General features: G+C 36.8%; 1 protein-coding gene across 1 annotated transcript in view; it reads right to left on the bottom strand.

The window, feature by feature from the left end:
* MSH2 (mutS homolog 2) overlaps positions 1-21767 on the bottom strand; it is an 80903-nt gene that overhangs the window by 51007 nt on the left and 8129 nt on the right. Inside the window, exons 3-7 of the mRNA XM_055400234.2 lie at positions 18724-19002; positions 17725-17871; positions 15112-15261; positions 14350-14483; positions 3769-3968 (exon numbers count right to left, since the gene is read on the bottom strand). Of these exons, the coding sequence (XP_055256209.1) occupies positions 3769-3968; positions 14350-14483; positions 15112-15261; positions 17725-17871; positions 18724-19002 (910 nt within the window). The remainder of the gene's footprint in view (positions 1-3768; positions 3969-14349; positions 14484-15111; positions 15262-17724; positions 17872-18723; positions 19003-21767) is intronic.

Here is a 21767-nt window from a genome sequence, read left to right on the forward strand (position 1 = left end):
CAGTCGCCCAACCAGCAGGGAGAAAGAATGAGGAGGCAACTGAGGGATTGGAAATTAAGAGGCACAAACTACAATGGGTAAAATAAGTAAGCTATAACGATAATTTGTACAGCATAGGAACATAGCCAATATTTTACAATTAAATTTAAATGGAGTATAATCTATGAAAATATTGACTCACTATGTTGTACATCTGAAACTAACACAATACTGTAAATCAACTATACTTCAATTAAAATAAACTCCAGACAGATCAGTTAGTCTCTCAGTGACTAGGATACACCTCAATTCTCCAACATTTTAAGTATTTTAACTGGACATCAGTTAACAAACTGACAATCAGTTCAGTTCAGTTCAGTCGCTCAGTCGTGTCCGACTCTCCGCGACCAAACTCACAATATGAAGCATTAAATCTTCATAATATTATGATCTCATAACTGACTTGCTGAAAACCCTCAAGTACATTTTATTGTTGTTGTTCAGTCGCATTAAGCCACACATATGCAGGAAGGTTGCTAAAGAGAGCCACTTTCAAGTCAAATTTCTAACTTCTGTGCATATACCAAGGAATGAGAAAGAGCCCCCTAATAATGTGTAAATCAGTATTTCTTACATTTTTGGGGGGGGAGGTTACATATGCTTTTGAATATCTGATGAAAATTACAGATCCTCCCTCTCCCTCAAAATACATTTACACAAAATTTTGGAAGAAATATCAAGAATATTAAGAATGCAGTCAAGAATCCCAGCTTTAAAGTTTCAGGTACTGAGTGAAAAGAGGGTCAAAGATAGAACTGGGCTGGGGGGTGGCTACACTTAAGGGGAAGGCAAAAAAAAAACAGAAGGACTCAGCAATTCCAGTTCTAGGTATATATTTAAAGAAAACAAAATCATTATCTTTAAGAAATATCTGCACTCCCGCATTCACTGCAGTATTATATACAACAGCCAAGACGTGGAAACAACCTAAGTGTCCACCAATGAAGGAATGGATAAAGAAAATGTGATACATACATACAATGGAGTATCACTCAACCGTAAAGAAAGGTATCCTGCCATCTGCAACAACATGGATGGAACGTGAGAGCATGTCAAGTAGAAAGAGACAGGAAAGCTAAATGCTCCATGATCTCACTTATGTGTGAAATCTAATAAGACCAAACTCATAAAAACAGAACAGAGCTCATGGCTGCCAGAGGCAGCTGGGGGAGGAAATGGGTGAAGGTAGTCAAAAGTTACAAATTTCAAGGTATGAGATTTAAAAGTCCTGGCAATGTAAGGTACAGCATGGTGACTATAGTTAAAAAAACAAAGCAAAACTGTGTTGTATATGTGAAAGTTGCTAAGAGATTACATCTTAAGAAGTTCTCATCACAAGAAAAAAAATAACTACGTGAGGTGAGGTGACATGTTAACTAAACTTACTGTGGTGATTTACACAGTATTCAGTTCAGTTGCTCAGTCGTGTCCAACTCTCCGTGACCCCATGAATCACAGCACACCAGGCCTCCCTGTCCATCACCAACTCCCGGAGTTCACTCAAACTCATGTCCATCGAGTTGGTGATGCCATCCATCCATCTCATTCTCTGTCGTCCCCGTCTCCTCCCGCCCCCAATCCCTCCCAGCATCAGGGTCTTTTCCAGTGAGTCAACTCATCGCATGAGGTGGCCAAAGTATTGGAGTTTCAGTTTTAGCATCAGTCCTTCCAATGAACACCCAGGATTGATCTCCTTTAGAATGGACTGGTTGGATCTCCTTGCAGTCCAAGGGACTCTCAAGAGTCTTCTCCAGAACCACAGTTCAAAAGCATCAATTCTTTGGCGATCAGCTTTCTTTACAGTCCAACTCTCATATCCATACATGACCACGGGAAAAACCATAGCCTATATCAAATCATTGTGTTGTAGACCTAAACTTATACAATGGTATGTGTCAATTATATCTAAAACTGGGAGGAAAAAAGACCATCACACACACAGGTGAAACCTGGTTAGGTAAGACTAGACCATGTTCACTGAATTTAGCAATAAGGAAGTTTCAGCCAATGCCATTTCAGTACTATGGGTAGGGCTGAAGCCAGTGGAATCAATGGAAGAAGAAAATGTAGGCTTTCAGAAACTTCACTGAGTACAGGTATAAGAAGAGGATGCAGGGACAAGGACGCCTTTTTTACCTTATGAAGGAAGAGATAAGGAGAGGAATGTTTAAAACAGCTGATATTAAGTGGTAAGAGTGAATTGTTTAGACAGCCTATCTCCATGATCACAGCCTGAATACACCCCTAACACTGGTCAATCCCCTGGCGCTTCCAGCTGATCTTGCAGAAATGAAGCCAGAGGAGACACAATCAGGAAATCAAAACAGTAGAAGATATTCATTTATAGGGTGAGGAAATAGAGGCACAAGAAGGGAAATTAAGCCGCAGTAAGAAATGTGAAACAGAAAAGACCCATCTCCTCTTATTTCACTTTGGTGGCACTAAATACAAGAGCATTTAAGCCTCATCGGTCTAATGAGAAGCCCTGACTAGAACAGGATTACTTTATATACAATGGTATTCTGAAAAGACAAGCAGTTAGCTATTCTTTAACATTCTGCTACATAAATAAAAGGAAAGGTTATCACAAAATTTAAGTTAAATCTATACTTATTTTATACCAGTCATCACTGTTATAAGTCTACCTCCAAAAAAGTTCAACAAGTTTTCACATAATATTGAAAGTTTTGTTTTTAATAGTTCTAAGAGATATTGGTTTTTAACTCTAAAACTTTAAATGCTTTATATATTAGACTTATACCTTTGTACTTACTATTCAATGTAGAAACTTATGTTCACTTAAAATGAAAAACTATGCTCATAAGAGCAATCTGATTTTAACCACTAATATTATATTGATTAACTATTATATGACTCTGCTTATTTTATTCTAGTAGCTTCCCTCTGGCTTCAACTGTTACCACCAAGACCTTCTGTCTTAATTTTCTTTCATAGGTATACTGGAAAGGTTAATTTCAGCAGGCCTGGAATCAGCCTGCAGTGTTTTCTTAAAGTTCCTACATGGCAGCCCCCTAGTCAAGGCATGAAACATACTAACTGTGTTATTTTGTAATCACTAGTCCAAGGAGATTCAAGGTGGTTCATTCAGCTTAGTAGCACTGTGATTGACGATTTGTACCTGGTCTCAGTGAGGCCCCAAGAGGGCTCTGCTGTGGAAGCCAGTTACATAACAGGAAACCATCCACAAGACCAGCAAAACATTAAAAAGCCCAACAAAACTGTTTAAAGCTCCCTGGTTCCAGGGTGTTCTCCTTACATTAGTGGTCCCTGATCTGAGAAGGTGCACCTCATCAAGGACCTTTCCATAGGTACCAGAACCTAAGCTCCCTGGCCCCACTGCTCTGACAGCTTTTGGCTCTGACACATTATTCTTACTCTAGTGTGGCTGCCAAACTGCATCCTCTCCCTGTAACAAACCAAACATTCATAAGCACTGTCATTTTGGGTCTTGTTAATTTTATTCATCAATCAAATCCTGTTTAGCCACCCCTGTTAGTGCAAGAGACCTATCAATAAACCTTGTAATCCTAATATTCATTTCTAAAAAACAAAAATTCCTAAACTGACAACTTCTGGCTTCTGCAATGTAGCCAGAGGGCAAGACAAACCTGTTAGAAAAACTTAAAGATGAGTTACCAGAACCAACTTTAAAAAGGACAGCACATTTGCTAAGTATATCTGGAGTGAAAAAACAAAATAATTTTTTACCTTCATATTTTTCCAAAGCCTGAATAACATTAGGGAGTTGATTTATACCCTGATAGAGTCGGTAACAATCTTGTAAATTTGCTGCTTGTCTTTGAAATTTCTTGGCAAGTCGGTTAAGATCTGGAAATCGACGAAGTAAATCTTCTTGTAAACTCTGCCTCAATTCCGCATCTTCTACAAAAGCTTCTACCAAATTTAATCTAAAATAAATATTAAAATTAATCTTTTAATATTTTGGTTTATTTGTATATTACATAATCTTTAATATTTTATTTAATTCTAACAAATTACATTTTAATTAATCTTTAATATTTTAATCTTCAGAATTAATCTTTAATATGAAATTAAAATTTCTCAACTAGGTGTGTGTCTCAACTCAAAAACTCTATGTAAGAAGTATGAATTTATTCTGAAATGTTAGCTTTTTGTAGACAATGGAAAAGTTCCATAACATTGTGATGTAAGCAGTTTCTAATCAGTTAATATCCAAATCTCATTATTGGGACTCCATTGATATTGACACATTACTGCACACATAAACAATGATCTTTAATGAAACAAAATTACAATTCAAGAATGCTGCCAAACCCAGTATTTTGTCAGAAAATCTTATACATTCAAAATGCACTCTAAAATTACCATATGACAGTACAAAGCGAAAATTTTCTAATTAAAAACTGAACTAAGTTTACTGCTTCCCAAAATCGATAAATTAAATCTTAGTTTCCAGAACTATAAAACATGCAGCTAATATTGCTTTTATAATTAATTGGAGTTAGTGGCTTTCCACTTTTTTCCCTGTAATCCACAGCAAGAAATATACTTTTACATCATGACCCAGAACACCCATGCACAGATGCTGTAGTGGGCAAAATATGCTACCTCAAAACATGCCATGCTAGTGTCTGTAAGGACTACTTTGGTCCTTAAGGACTATTTTAAGTTAAGAACAACTGACAAGAAGCAAAAAGAAAGAAAGCTCTTTGCCTGTCCTTATATGCCCAAAAGCAGGACATGAATTTACACAGGTGCGCCTCCCCCACACTTCTTTACCAGGAAGGACAATTAAACTCAAATCTAGACCCTTATCACCCTGGAGATGGCACCAGAGGAACCTATGTAACCCTGCTGCTGCTGCTAAGTCACTTCAGTCGTGTCCGACTCTGTGTGACCCCATAGACGGAAGCCCACCAGGCTCCCCCGTCCCTGGGATTCTCCAGGCAAGAACACTGGAGTGGGTTGCCATTGCCTTCTCCATGTAACCCTACCAACTATCTTTTATTGACCATTAGCTTCCCATACATTTACCTTCCCAGTGTGTAGCCCTAGAAACTCAAAGTCCTTTTCCTTTGTCTTGTCACTTCTTTTAAAATTTATTGTTTCTTTGCTAAGATGCTATATAAGACCAAGTTCTAGCTAATCCTAGAGTTACTCATCCCTGAGTGCTCCCATGTGTAAGCATAAACTTCTGTTTGTTTTCTTATTAATCTGTCTTTTGTTAGTCTAATTCATAGGGTCACAGCCAAAGAATAAGAGTAGGAAATTAGGAAAGAGAATAATTATTTAGGAATTATTAGGAAAAAGGAATTTTCCTCCCTGACAACATATAATTTAAAATAGTTTCATAAGACAAAACCTACTCTTACTAGATGTGGTACACTCTTTTATTTTGTATTTAACTTTTCAAAAATGCTGGTTATCACCTGCTACACTAATTTCACAACCTACCAGTGGGTCACATAAGCAGTTTGAAAAACTATATTGTAGTTGGCATTGAAGTATTAACAGCTGAAAGGTAAACTTCAAAAGGTAGGCCGTGGGCATAGCCAATGATCCTAGGTTTAGAACACTATCAGATGAAAAACCATTTTCCTTTAATCCTCAAATTACACACCAACAGGAAAAGGAACCAAATGAGTTTTCTAAATTTCTTTTTTCTGATCTCTCCATCAACATTTACAATTCCTGCATCATCATCATGTTCATCTAGCATGTCATATAAAGGAAAAAAATACACTGCTCCTGGAATAGCCATATAATGACTACAGATATTAAAGCAAGACTTCAAAACCTTGGTGATGTTGACATTTAAGCTGGATAACCTCTCTGTTGTGAGGTGTTGTTATTCTGTGCAGTTTAACAGCATTCCTGAATTTTACCCACTACCTTCTTCCCAGACTAGCAATTCAAAAACGTCTCCAGACACTGCTAAATGTCCCAGAGGAGGCAGGGCCGGGAAAGGGGACAGCTCCTAGCTAAGAGTCGCAGGATTAAAAGATCTTAAAGAAAAAAAAAAACAGCCTTTAAAAGATGAAAATAAAGAGAAAAACAACAAACTATATAATGTCAAGATAGTGGCAAGGGAGTTGGTAGTAGATATATTCATTGTAGCAAATGCCAAATTAGTGGGAACATGATTGCTACCAAACTTGTATTGTGAACCAGTCATAGCCTATATGTACAAGCAGAATAATTCGGGCACTTACACTGGCTTGTTTGTACTCTAGATTTTAACAAATAAAACAAACAAAACTGAGTAAGGGATGCAACCAGATCACACAATCCAATAAGGCAAACGTGGGCCTTCCTAGCTAGTTCTCTGGCTCTAGCTGGGCTTCTCCAAGTTTGGTCCAAGATCACACACATCAAAACCACTTGAAGGTGGGCCCAAGGTGGGAGCCACCTTGACATTGCAATGAATGAGTTTCTCAGGTGATTCTTCTGCAGGCAACTGTTTGAAAAAAAGTCTGAGTCCTAAAAGTCACAAGAAATTTCTGCGTTCTCATGATAAAGCAGGAAGAAAAGTTTAAGGGGGTCAGGAAAAGAATGAAAGTAACCTGATACTGGATGACCTACCTCATGTTTCTTTTTCTCTTCTCTTTCTAAAACTTGTGTATCCTTAGGCTACTCTCCATAAATGATAAGAATACTCTTGGAGAAGATATTTCCTTTTTTTTTTTAATTTTTTTTTGCCACACCACACAGCATGTGGGATCTTACTTCCCCAACCAGGGATCCCCAATCTGCACCCCCTGCAGTGGAAGCATGGAGTTTTAACCCCTAGATTACCAGGGAAGTCCTATATAGAGAAGATATTTCTGATCAAGACTCTCCCTATGATTCTTTCCTGTTCCATGAAATATCTTATCACTGTTTCCTCTAAACCTGATCACAGAATCTTCAGTAACCAACACTGCTGAGGAGCATAAAACCCTATAGAATAGAGAGCCCAGAAATAAACCCAGATACCTGCGGTCAATTAATCTTCAACAAAGGAAGCAAGAATACACAATGGGAAAAAGAAAGTGTCCTAAGCAAGTGGTGCTGGGCAAGTTGGACAGCTGCATGTAAATCAACAGAATTAAAAATACACTGTCACACCATACACAAAAATAAACTCAAAATAGCTTAAAGACTCAAATATATGACATGAAACATTAAACTCCAACAGGAGACTGTAAGCAATAACAGTCTCTGACATAAATCCTAAGAATGTTTTCCTAGGTCAGTCTCCCAAGGCAGCAAAAATAAAAATTAACAAATGGGATCTAATTAATCTTACAAACTTTTGCGTGGTAAAGGAAACCATAAACAAAATGAAAAGACAACCAGACTGGGTGAAAACTTTGCAAACAATGTGACCAACAAGTGCTTAATTTTCAAAATTTACAAACAGCTCATAGACAACTAAATAACAAAAAACCAAACAACCCAATTGAAAAATGAGCAGAAGACCTAAGTAGACATTTCTCCAAAGAAGAAATATAGACAGATGGCCAACAGGGACATGAAAAGATGTTCAACATCACTAATTATTAGAGATGCAAATCAAAACTACAGTGAGGTACTACTTCACACACTGGTCAGAATGTCCATCCCTAAAACAATGTCTACGAACAAATGCTGGAGAGAAAAGGGAACCCTTCTACACTGTTGGTGGGGACACAAGTTGGTACAGCCACTTGGAAAACAGTATGGAGGTTCCCCAGAAAACAAAAAATAGAATTACCATATGATTCAGCAATCCCATTCCTGGGCATATACCCAGACAGAACTAAATAATTCAAAAAGACCCACACACCCTTATGTTCACAGCAGCACTATTCTCAATAGCCAAGACATGGAAGCAACCTAAATGTCCATCAACAGATGAATGGATAAAGATGTGGTGTGTACATACATGTGTGTACACACACACACACACAATGGAATACTACTCAGGCATTAAAAAGAACAAAATAATGCCATTTGCAGCAACATGGATGCAACTAGAAATTAACATACTAAGTCGGTCAGAAAGAGAAAGACAAATACCATATGATATCACTTATATGTAGAGTCTAAAATATGACACAAATGAACCTATCTACCAAACATAAACAGACTCATGGACATAGAGAACTGACTTGTGGTGGCCAAGAAAAAGAGGTGTTAGCAGATGTAAGCTATTACACATAAAACAAGGTCCTATTGTATAGCAAAGGGAACTGTATTCACTATCTGATAATAAACCATAATGGAAAAGAATATAAAGAAATATAAAACTGAATCACCTTGCTGTACAGTAGAAATGAATACATCATAAACCAATTGTATTGCAATTAAAAAAAAAAAAAGGAGCATAAAGTTCCAGTAAGAGTATTAAGAAGTAAAACAGCAAGAGAATGAAGAAACTTCTAAAACACATAGCACAAGGCAAGATACACAGTCCCCTCCGTCTTTGGTCTGGGTATCATTAAAAGTGTAATAAATTGCTAGTTTCACAACTAGCAATTGTGAATAAGCCATTTCAATAAGCCATTTCAGAAATAATTATAGTATTAGTTTATGTTCTGGCTAACAGAGGTTTTTTTTAAAAAAGACTGCTCTACTGTTTCCATGACAATGCCATTTTCAAATCACAATTTCAGAAGTACCAAGGTTACTGTTGGCAAAACAAGGTATACCTGTCAATCCTACTCAAAATTACTCAGCTGTCACAATTTGATACATTAATTTTCAAACTGACTAGAATATAAGATCATTTTTGGGGTCAGTTCTTCTCTAAAATTTCAAAAGAAATATAAAATTAGTCATGAAATTTTTGATATTTTAAATTCACCATTCTTTAAAACCACCATTTCTGATCTCACTGTAAGAATAATTGGCTGGAATTTCACAGCAGCATATTTATATGGCTGAGAATAAATTTGGTACCTAAAGAACTACAAGATTTTGAGTCTCTTCTTTTTCTGTTCTTCACAAGGTTTAATGCAGACAGCACCACTCATCTGATACATTAAACAGATAATCTGTGAGGTAGGGTTGAGAAAATTAAAAAAGAAAAAAAAAAAATGGCCAAACGTATAACAGAGGAACATGCTTTCAAAGAACATTCAATCTATCAGGACATGTCTGTCCTTACAGTTAGTGCTGAATAACAAATGAGATGTAAAATGCAACAAAATGTGATACAAGAAAGCAGAGAACTCCCACTGGAGTTTGTGAACCACATTTTGACCTCCACTATCTCCCAGAGTTTGCTCAAATTCATGTCCATTGAGGCAGTGAAGCTGTCTTATCTCATCCTCTACCACCCCCTTCTCCTTTTGCGTTAAATCTTTCCCAGCATTAGGGTCTTTTCCAATATTCTGAACAGTCAGGATTTAAAGAGATAGGATTTTGAGGAAAATATTTGGGAAGGAATGGTGGAGCAGCAATAGCAGAGACTTGATGGGAGAAGAATACAGAACGCAATAGAAGAAAACTGAAGGAGAGAATAGAAAAAAAAAACTAACTAGAAGCAAAATGAAAATGTTGCCTTTGGAAAGGAAAGAATACTATTTCCTCTTGTAAGACAGAACCAGAGAACAGAAAACTGAAAATATAGGTACCTTTTGAGACTGTAAGAATCAGGGAGGAGATCATCTATTTAAGTGTAGGAGAAGCTGAATGGAAAATACAAAATGCTGCACTGGTCACTGTAATAAGTCATGTTAACAAAAGTAACACCAGGTAGCAGTGAAAGCTAGACAGCTTAAAAAGTACAGTGGATTCAATTTGCATTGTGTGACCTCTCCAGCAAATTTTAATAGAGAAAGAGGGACCAGTTTGACAAAGGGCCAATGAGGCAAGAAATTCTATGTCCCCCATGAAAAGCACTGGAAAAAGGATTGCCTTTGTGGTACAGACTGGATAAGAAGGCAAATAAAATTCAAAGGGACTAGCAGATCAGTCCAGAAACCAGAATAAGGAGTTTCACTAAACTTGATCTGGAAGCAGAGAAAACAGTGGTGGGAAAGTAGTGGACTGACAGTCCTCCTGTTTGTCCACTGAGGCCAGAGCAAAGTTTTGCTGTTTTAAAGTAACTGCATTCACTGTATGACCTCCAGACCTCTGTTTCAGCAGAATACTCACTACTAACTAAAGACATCCTTGCACAAAAGGATACTTAACATAACCTGGGAAGAAATGTAGGTCTCAGTCTGAATATAACCCCGGAAGTACACCGCCTCAAGAAGCATGATACACTATCACAGAAGCACCACCACCATTTTTACATTTATAGCAACTACTTTTACTTGGAGACATATTTCAAATAAAACTGCTATTAAATGTCATATAAAAATAATTTTAAACTAGAAGGCAATAAGATACCAAATTCAACATGTGCAAATGGTATCATTAGCAACTTCATGAGTGAACTATGTCATATGCCAACATATATATTCAATGTTGCTTAAAGAAGTCTAACAAAAAAAAAAAAGGTTAATTCATGAAGGCTTCACATAAATCTATGGCACAAAAAGCCAAAAAGTCCTAAAAAATGAAAACTAATGGTAACAGTCCTAGTGCCATGTGCAAATCTGAGGACCCTTAATAGTAATATGGATGCCATTCTTGTTATAACTCCTAATTTGACTGTTATGTAAAGCACAAAAGGGAGAAATACCCAGAAACTCACTTTTTAAAGGTAGTAATATATCAATTCTAACTGGATATTAGGGGGCGGGAGGAGAAGGGGACGACCGAGAATGAGATGGCTGTCGGATGGCATCACCGACTCCGTGGACATGAGTTTGGGTGAACTCCGGGAGTTGATGATGGACAGGGAGGCCTGGCGTGCTGTGATTCATGGGGTCGCGGAGAGTCGGACACGACTGAGCAACTGAACTGAACTGAACTGAAGCCATTAGCTAGCTGTGAAGTATTGGCAGTGCAAATAGGTTTTAATGAATTGAAAAATGAGCATTACCACATATAAAGCGATTCCACAGGTATAACTTAAAAGACATTTTAGTACATTTCATTTCTGATGTTAAAATTCAACTTGGATCAAATTAAACACAATTGATAGAAGCAAGAAATACAGTACAGCGATGAAAGGCTTGGGTCTGGAGTCAGGCCAGACAGGAGCCAGTCTTCACCACCTCTCAGCTAATGAACATGAGATACTTAGCAAAGTGCCAGGCAGCCAGTCTTCTCTTCCTCCTAAAAGCCTGACAATGACTTAAAAGCAATCCTATTTACATTGTTATTCCTGAACCTATCACTGGGCTATAGCTCTGGAATAGATGTATCCATCAGACTCAAAGATCTAGTCACAACTGTTCCTCTGTCTGCTCTAGTAAAAATAGAAAACAGAGAAATCTTTGCTTTCCTTAACAGAATTCCCTGCACAGCCACAAACTTTAACTCCTCACTTAGTTTTAAAAGAGTGGAGTAGAGATTTCCATCACCTCTTTGCTAGAAAATCACCACAAAACAGTAAGAACAAAAGCTTGATTTGATATGCAGCTCTGAAGAATAATCGATCTTAATCTTAAATGCTTACAGAGGGAGACAATGAGAACCCCAGCAAGGCATAAACTAGAAGCATGAGGTATCAAAGCAGGCAGAACTGAGAAAGGGTATTTAAAAAAAAGAGACTGTCCCAACAGAAGTCTGCCTCAAGGAGCATAACTTTGTCTTCCTGCTCAGTGGAATTTCAGCATTGGGCCTTGAAAACCACAGACCTTCCTAATTGCTGGTTTAAAAAAAAAAAATTCTTCCCAAGATAGAAAGGAGAAAACATTTCCTCATCCTACAGGTGCAGAAAAGCAGATCATGATCTGACTCAGAAAGCCTTTCTCACAAATCGTATTCCTAACTAGTCAGTCTTGTAAGGGTATCAGATTTTAGAAATTATTGCTATGTCCTATGAAAATAACCTTTAATTATAGCCAAAAAATTAATTTTGGTATCTTGCCTTCTAAATACCTTGTTATTCTGGTAACAGTAAGTGATGTCTCAGGTTTTTGAAGGGTCCAAATACATGCACACTCTAGTTGTTAAACCAGAAAAGGACCACTGACACGTGCTCTGTTCCTACAAGCCCAAAGTTAAAAATACAACCAATGACCTACAGCATGGGAATTAAATTACCTATCATTTCTTTTAAGAAACAACAAAAAGATGAGGGAGAATGGATATAAACTTCTACTTGTGCAGGCAAAGACTTTCCATGGAAGGATACTCAAGAATCTGATTAAGAACAGTTGCTCCCAGTGCAAGTGTTGGCAATTCACACAGAGCACAATAAAAAGTGTGTCTCTGCTGCTGTGCAGAAGCCTTGAGGAAGGGAGTCCTGGAAAATCGGGAGATAAGAGCAAGAAACTCAGGACTGTATATTCTTCTGTTCCGTTTGACATTTGACTTCTATAAACGTAGTTAGTCACAAATAATTAAAATAAAAACCTGTAAACTGCCTTAATTACTTGCAAATATCCAATCCTTCCTATTTCTTATTTGTTACTAAATCCCACTCTTCTTCTCCAACAAACCTGGCTTCAGGAAGTTACCTTAGCATTTCAACCTCCATATTTTCAATGATATATCAACATACCCACAATTTGCTGACTTCATGAGTTATTTTTATTGTAAGACCCTTTAGAATCCACAGGATCAATGCTTAGCTTGGTAATTTTCTGCAGGGTGTCTTATGATACTGATCAACTATTTTATGTTTGCCTGGCATATATATAGTCCCAAAGAGTCAAGGGATCATCATGCTTTTTGTATACCATCAGAATTAAGTAGGTAGTCAACAAATTCTTGAACAATTTGACAACATCAAATCTATAAAATTATTGACTCTCGTAAAACTATAGGTAAAACTATTCTGGCAATATATCTTTTTTTTTTTTGGCAGTATATCTTAATTTACCAAACTGAAAACGTTAGGTACACAATAAGGTCATTGAAATAACCTAATTATTGAAAAAGGTAAAGTATATCCAGTCAATAAAATATTATGAATTCATAAAAAATGCTGAATATGAACATAAAACAGCACCACTAAAAAATGCTTAGTAATACTGGATGTTCATTGGAGGGACTGATGCTAAAGCTGAAACTCCAATACTTTGGCCACCTCATGAGACGAGTTGACTCACTGGAAAAGACTCTGATGCTGGGAAAGGTTGGGGGCGGGAGGAGAAGGGGACGACGGAGAATGAGATGGCTGGATGGCATCACCGACTCTGTGGACATGAGTTTGAGTGTACTCCGGGAGTTGGTGATGGACAGGGAGGCCTGGCGTGCTGTGATTCATGGGGTCGCGGAGAGTCGGACACGACTGAGCGACTGAACTGAACTGAACTGAACTGAATAAAAGCACAAGTGGGAAAAAACTAGGACACAAAACTATACTAGGATTACAACTGTGCTTTTAAAAACTATCAAACATTAAGAGAGAACTATAGAAAATTATTTTACTTATATGCAGTTCAAAAACAGGTACAACTAATTAATCTATGAGGCTAGAAGGACAGTTGAAGTGAGGAGAGGAGAGGCAGTAGCTGTAAGGATAACTGAGAAGGGTTTTGGGGATGCTAGCTGTTTCCTGACTTATGTGTTGTTACCAAGGTGTTCACTTTGTGAAAATCCATCAAACTGCACCTTTAGGATTTGCGCTTTTACGTGTATTACACTTCATTTAAGTTTTAAAACTTGTATCTAAAACAAAAGATAAAAATAAAACATACTCCAATGCTACTCACATTATATGCAGCAGCATTATATTGATTTTTATCTCCTCAATTTTAAAGATTTTCTAAAATATGTTTAGGCTGCCTTAATTTTTTCTAGAATAATAAAGAGTAAGTGCTTCCTTTGTGCCAGACCTTGTTCAAAGTACTTTAAATACATTAAATCATCTAATCCTCATAGCAACCCTAAGAAGGAGGTATGTTATCACTGTCATTTTAAAAGGGAAGAAACTGCCACCCAGAGGCTCAATAATACCCAATCTAACACAACACCTAAGTGGAAGAGCTCAATATGAACCAAGGTAAACTAGCTTCAAAGCTCAAATGCTCTGAGACATTATACCTACACCACCTCTCTAATACAAGTTTACCTTTTTTAGTGAAGGATAAAAAAACATAATTAAGAAAATAAGTTAATCAATCTAAATCACCACTACTCTACTACTTCATTAACTTTCTGTGCAGTTAGATGCTAAAATATAGGTGCAAAATTGCATGTTGTAATAAGGGGTATGGAGTCACTGGACGTTACTTAGAGTTTACAAAAGTGTACACTTTTTTAAAAAAAACACACCTCTCTTCTATTCTGTTCTTGTCCATAAGAGGCTGCTTAATCCACTGGTTAACCAGTCTGTGTCCTTGAGGGGTTTTGCATTTATTCAGCAACGCAGCCAGAGACTGAGAGCCAGAAGTATCTTCAACAGAACCCTAGTAAACAAATAAAAATAAATAAAATAGGAAAGTGGCAGGCTCATTAATGACCTTACTATGCCATGAAAAAGGATTACTTAATTTTGGAACAAGAACACTTAACACTGGGTACTCCCTGCTAGTCCAGTGATTACGAGTCTAAGCTCCCACTGCAAAAGGCCTGGGTTCGATTCTTGCTTGGGGAATTAAAATCCCACAAGTCTCATGGAAAAAAAACCAAAACACCAACCCCTTCACTCCCCAAACTTGTGACAACAACACAAAACTTAACATTGTTCAAATATTAAACTGAAATGTACACAGAAGCTCCTTATCCAAAAATCAGACTTTTAACGTATTAATCTGATTTTCTGCCGTATATTTTTCCCCAAAACAACACCACTTTATAATTACTACAGTTTTAGACATAAAACTTCTTAAAATATAATTCTGAAAAACTGCTGTTAATACACAATTTATTCATAAAGTCAGGACAAATTATATTTATATAGTTTGCAATTAGAAAAATACAGTAATTCAAAACTATTTAAGCATAATAATATTTCAAAATATTTAAGCTCCTTATTAAAAGTTTTATATTCTATATATAAAAGCAAATATTTTTAACTGATGTACTTTTTTTTACCTGGAAAAGGTTAAGGGCTCTCACTGCTGCAATATCCAATTTCATGTACTGGCTAAAGTCAAAAGTAGTCAGTTCAAACTGTCCAAAGTTTGAGTCATCTGATAACAGCTCTAAAAATTTGATTACTGCAGACAAGGAAGAAACTGCAACCTAAGATTAAGAATTTAAAACAAAAGATGGCTATCACTAGAATTCTAGAGATTAAAAAAAAATGGTAATATGAAAATAAATTTCAAACACTATCATTTTTTCCTGGTATTTTTTCCCAATTCAAACCAAGAAAATCAGACAAAGTTTAAATAAATCTTTTTAAGACTAGAAAATGATTTTTAGGAAGTGAAAATTTACTGTAATAGCAATAGCAATTAGCAAATAGCAATTCACTATTTATAATAGCCAAAAGGAGAAATTATGCTATTGTCCACCAGGAGTAAAAAGGGTAAAGCCTGCCATGCTCCCACTGCAGAATACTACATGCAACAATTAGAAATAAGCACAAACAATCCACCACAGCACGTGACAATACAGAGTATCTCACAAACACAATACTGAATAAAGGAAATCACAAGAGCAGGATCTTTATGAGTCCACTGATATAAACTACAAAAATAGATCAAACTAATTCATACTGTCAGAAGGACTACTGGAGGTTAACAAAGGAAGAAAACAGAAAGGGTCTTATGATCCCGTACTCTTCTGTTTCATGCGTGCTGGTTTCATGTGGGTACTTACAATTCATAGAAATTTAGTTATACACTTATGATATATACTTCCTTGTATGCATATTTAAATAAAAATAACTGCCTATATTACTACTATAACATAACATAAAAAAGCTAAGGACATTAAACTGATAGCCCGATGAAAATTCTACTTATACTTGGTACCAAATTCATTGTGAATGTGCATATGTTTCCTAATTGATAACACAGTCATCTATCTGCCTCCACCAAATATATAAGAATCTCCCGTGAGGGACAGATGGTAACAATTTTTAGTAGTCCTAAGAGGCTTGTGTGCATGCTCAGTTGCTTAGTCATGTCTGACTCTTTGCAACCCCACAGACTGTAGCCCACCAGGCTCCTCTGGCCATGGGATTATCCTGGCAAGAATACTGGAGTGGGTTGCCCTTTCCTCCTCCAGGGGCTCTTCCCAACCCAGGGAGCAAACCTGAGTCTCCTGTATTGGCAAATGGATTCTTTACCACTGAGCCACCTGGGAAGCCCTCAGTAGCCCTGGAAGCGTCTTCCAATTTTCAACACTAAGTAATTTTCTCTAATACAGCTTTTCCTTGACTTATGAGGTTACATGCCAATAAGCCTATCATAAATGGAAAATGCACTTAATACAGTTAACCTACTGAACATCACAGCTTAGCCTCATCTGCCTTCAATGTGCTCAGAACACATTAGCCTATAGTTGGGCAAAATCATCTAACACAAAGCCTATTTTATAATATAGTTTAATAACTCAAAACTTATTGAACACTGTACTGAAAACAAAAAACAGAATGGTTCCATGGGTACAGCATGGTTGTAAGTGTATCAGCTATTAAACCCTGTGATCCCACGGCTGACTGAGAGCTGCTGCTCGCTGCCCAGCATCACAAGAAAACTGCACCAAATATTGCTAGTCCAGGAAAAGGTCAGAATTCAAAGCATACTTTCTACTGAATAAATATCACTTTTGCACCATTGTAAAGTTAAAAAAAAAAATCGTTAGTTGAACCATAAGTCAGGGAATGTCTGTACTGGGATTATTACTCATACACAATGGCTTTTCATTCTGTCACACAGAGAAAGTAAAACAGATAAACATAGTTTATAAAGATCAAACTATTATGTGATAAGTAACCACTATTAAATCATGATAGTAATAATAGTCCCAGTTTATTCTAGTCTGAAGTCAATTTTGAAAATTATAAGTAGCTATAACTTGCTCTTATTTAAATATACACATTTTTATTTTACTTGTCAGTGATCCACAACCATTCAAAGAGGTTTCTAATATTTTACATAAAAATATAACTCCCAAACCATACTTTCTTCAAAGATTTGAAAAATTGAAAATAAACTTCAACCATTGTTTGCATATTCATATCTAACACTGAACACAATCAGTGCCAATTTTTGAGCCAAACTGTTTAAATGTAACATTTATTTTGCAATTATTATGCACTGTGTGTATTTCCATCCTTATTACTTTCTAATCTCCACAACAATCCTTTAAGACATAATGAAGCTGAAGTAATTGAAGCTGAAGTAATTTATTAAAAACCTCACAGCTCCTATATTATAAAACTTTAATAGTACCAACTATGCTACCTCACCTACTTAGCTGACAGCAATCAGGCTCTTTCTGGTGAAACCAGTAAAACAATAATCTCTTCCTCACCCCAAAGATATATGTTGTGTAAATATAATAAAGTTATATTTAAGATCATGTTTGAATTTTTCTAGTCATTCCTTTTCTAGTCATTTTCACAAACTTCATCACAGATTAAAATACGCTTAAAAATCAGCGATCCATTTTAGGCTCTAAGTGATAGATGACAGAAGCAGCCTTCTAAAACGTCACTATTTAGGGGTAAACTCACATTAGCAATCCACATACCTGGTCCTCCATTTCTGGCAACACAGCACTGTTCATCTGTTCTCCCTTTTTGCTTTTCAACAACCGGTTGAGATCCTGGTAAATATCTTTTGTGGAAAAGTCAGCTCTTTTTCTTTCTGTGATCAAAATTCCTCCTCTCTGAATAACCTATTTTACAGGAAATATTTTAAATTATTAGGAGAAAAGCAATACAGAAAGTTGTGCCACTGACAAATATAAAGTAACAACATTTTAACAAACGGCTTATTAACCCACATTATATTGTTACACAACAATACATGCAAGAAAACGTTGGTAACATGTATTTTAAAAAGCGATAAATAAAATTTTTGTGGAAATTTAAAATTATGCTTACAGGAAGCTTTCAAAAAATAGTCTCAGTAGTAAAAACTAACAGAATAATACGTGGGGAAAGTTGCCTAGATACTATTCACTCTAAAAATGCCCATCACAGATTTGCTAACTCTCAAGTAGTTCTTATTGTATTTGAGGCTCACAGGAAGAAAAGAATCCTTAAAAATCTAAAATAATAAACCAGATACCTATACAAACAACAAAATCAGAACTTTGTTAAAAGAATCAGAAAAATAAAGAGGCTAAAGTTCCACTCCAACTATTAAAAAAAAAAAAATCCTGAAAAACTGGATCTTATTTGATACATCCATGCTAATACGGGCATAGTTCTTTATTTTTAAAGGCCCTACATCACCTTTCCCCACCCTGCATCCCTCAACTGTGAAAGTACTTCTTTTATTAATGGTGGTCCCTTTAAGATGACATTCAGTGCAGAAGAAAAGAGAAAGGGGAGAGAGGGAAATGATCTGAGGGAGGACAAGTCTTAAACAAGGAAGAGCTGGAAAGTCCTAACAAAGATACAAAATTTCTGTCAAAATAGATGGAAATGGTTCTGACTTTTAAATTTTTTTCTTAAAACGGTATCATGTTACTTTAGAGGCATTCCTAGCCTTGGGTTCTCTATCATAGACTCCATTCCCTTACCTGCCTCAGTTTTCCCATGTCTCCAGCAGTCTCCCCTCCTGGTATAACACACTCCTTTGGTCCAATCTGAATCAGGAGAGCCTCCAGATTGGAGAACTGATCATTATCGGGGAATTCACACAGTCCTAGCTTCCTCTGTGTAGAGTCAACATACCCAACTCCGACCTGTCTTTGACCATCGACTGTAGACATTTTAACACCCACAACACCAATGGAAGCGGACATATCGTTGTTACCAAAGAGAATATCTTCAAACTGAGAAAGGTTACCTGGAGAGGCCTAAGCAAAAATAAAGAGAAATTTTAAGAAACTGTTCAATGTACTTTAATATTTCACTAGCAAACAAAAATTACCCAACCTAGATGAATTTTATTAACAAAACATTTTCTTACAAAACAAAAAATTACTTATAACCATGTATTCCAATTAATATTACCATATTTTCTATAAAGTATCCTCCCTAATTTTCCATAAGAACACTTGGGTACATCTAAAAACAGCAGTATCAAAAGTGATTTTCAAAAAAAGAAAAGTGATTTTCAGTTTCAAATGTGGCAGCTAGGTTTACACTCACTCATTCATCAAGGAACCCAGAGGGATAACCCTCTCAATGCTGTGCTTACATTTCTACACTCTGCCAAACTACCTACTAGTTACACGTATCAGAATTTTCACTGAGTAGTTATATCACATAGTTATATCACATATCGCATTATTAGCTTAAATATTAACCTTGGATAGTCATCTCTCTATATCAATATATCTGTAAAACACAGATTGTTCTAGATCAATGATTTTCAAATAAAGGGTCTTTGACCTATTTTCAATATTTCAAAAAGATTAGAAATCTCTTTAAGAATATACAAGGTAACCAAAGGGTTAAGTTTCTTTGCTTTTGGCTCTACTTGTGTCAAGTCAGTGGGTTACAGCAGTTCAACATGATCAGAAGCTGACAGCTGCCTGTCAACATGAGGCATTTGCATTTCTGGGGCAACTGATGGACCACGGTATGAAAACTGATAGTACAAACGAGCAGTGACAGTCAAACTTAGGCAACCAGTAGCCATCAATAGTTCTTGGATGTCTTTAGCATCATAACAGCATCTTTTCACAATATGGTTCTGAACATACTGTAACTCTCTGTATGAACTGATTAAAATCTGGATCAAAAATAAAATGGAGGGACTTCCCCAGCAGTCCAGTGGTTAAGACTCTGAGCTTCCACCACAGGGGGCTTGAGTTCAACTCCTAGCCAGGGATCCTGAATGCCTCACAGCTCAGCCCAAAAAAAGAAAATGTTCTTTTTTTTTTTTTTTTTTTTATTTTATTGGAGGCAAATTACCTTTCATTAATATATTGGTTGGTTTTGCGATACATTGACATGAATCCGCCCCGGGTGTACATGTGCTCTCCCTCCCGAACCCCCCTCCCACCTCCCTCCTCCCCATATCCTCCCCCCATGTCATTCCCGTGCACCAGCCCCAGGCATCCTGCATCATGCGTCGAACCTAGACTGGTCACATATGCTAATATACATGCTACAATGCCATTCTCCCCAATCATCCCACCTTCACCCTCTCCCACAGAGTCCCAAAGACTGTTCTATATGTCTATGTCTCTTTTGCAGTCTCGTACACAGGTTTCAGATTTCCATCTTTCTAAATTCCATATATATGCGTCAGTATACTATATTGATGTTTTTCTTTCTGGCTTACTTCACTCTGTATAATTGGCTCCAATTTCATCCACCTCATTAAAACTGATTCAAATGCATTTTTCTTGATGGCTGAAAAATACTCCATTGTGTATATGTACCAAAGAAAATGTTCTAACTGTTATCTGATACTCAAATTTAAAAAGCACTGATTCACTCACAAACACAAACATCATATTTTCACATACATGCTTCAGATTTACACACACAGGTATGAAGCATATCTTTAAAAAACCTTTAAAAGTGAACTAGTAGCTAATAAAATTGAGTTTTTGATGGTCCATGAAAATGTAAGACTGGTAATCCCTGAACTAGATGGTACTAAGGTCCCTTCCTGCTCTGAACACTCTACTGAGAACACAGGAGAAAAAAGTCATTCACAGGGACTTCCCTGATGGTCCAGTGGTTAAGACTCCAAGCTTCCACTGCGGGTGACACTGGTCTGATCCCTAGTCAGGGAAATAAGATCACACATGCCACTTGGTATGGCCAAAAGTTAAAAAAAAAAAAAAAGGTCACAAAAGTAAACTGCCCTAAATACCACTTTTAGAACAGAATCAATAAGCTAAAAATTAAGATATATCTTTAGCAGCTTGTAAATCTGAACATCTTAAAATGTCAGAATGAAGATACTGTTTTAAACTGATCAAGAAACATACTTAATGTTTTTCCCCTCCTGATCTAAAAGCTAGGAGTTAAAAACAATTCATCTAAAAGGATTCTGATGACACAAAGGAGTGAGGTGTGATGAGCTGATAAAACAGTTAATCACCTAAATTCATGATTCCACATTTTGGTGTTGTTATTAACTGAGCTCTGTGAAGAGCGAGATAGAAAAATATCATGTTTTGGTACCTTCAATTTTCTATTAAAATCCTTCAAGATGTAGGATAATACTTTAAGTCCCACTTTTCTCAGTAAAGTAGCAATGAAAATTCTAAGGAAACTCCATCATAACGTGTGTGTGTGTGCGCGCACTCATGTTCAGTCATGTTCAACTCTTGGTGACATATGGACTATAGCCAACCAGGCTCCTCGTCCGTGGGATTTTCCAGGCAAGAATACTGGAGTAGGTTGCAATTTCCTCCTCCAGGGGATCTTCCTGACCCAGGGAGCAAACCCAATTCTCCCACATTGGCAGGCGGATTCTTTACTGCTGAGCCACTGGGGATAATACTCTCAGTCCCGCTTTTCTCAGTAAAGTATCACTGAAAATTCTGAGGAAACTCCGTAACACAGGATGCTAAATTTTCTCAGATGTAATCTTCAGGAAATGTCTACATTTTCAAAGGCGGGGGGGGGGGGGGAGAGGGGAGGATGGGCGGTGGTG

The sequence above is a fragment of the Moschus berezovskii genome, chromosome 11 (genome assembly GCF_049115385.1).
Source record: "Moschus berezovskii isolate FMDL1 chromosome 11, NW_MosBer_1.0, whole genome shotgun sequence".
NCBI classification, from domain to species: domain Eukaryota; kingdom Metazoa; phylum Chordata; class Mammalia; order Artiodactyla; family Moschidae; genus Moschus; species Moschus berezovskii.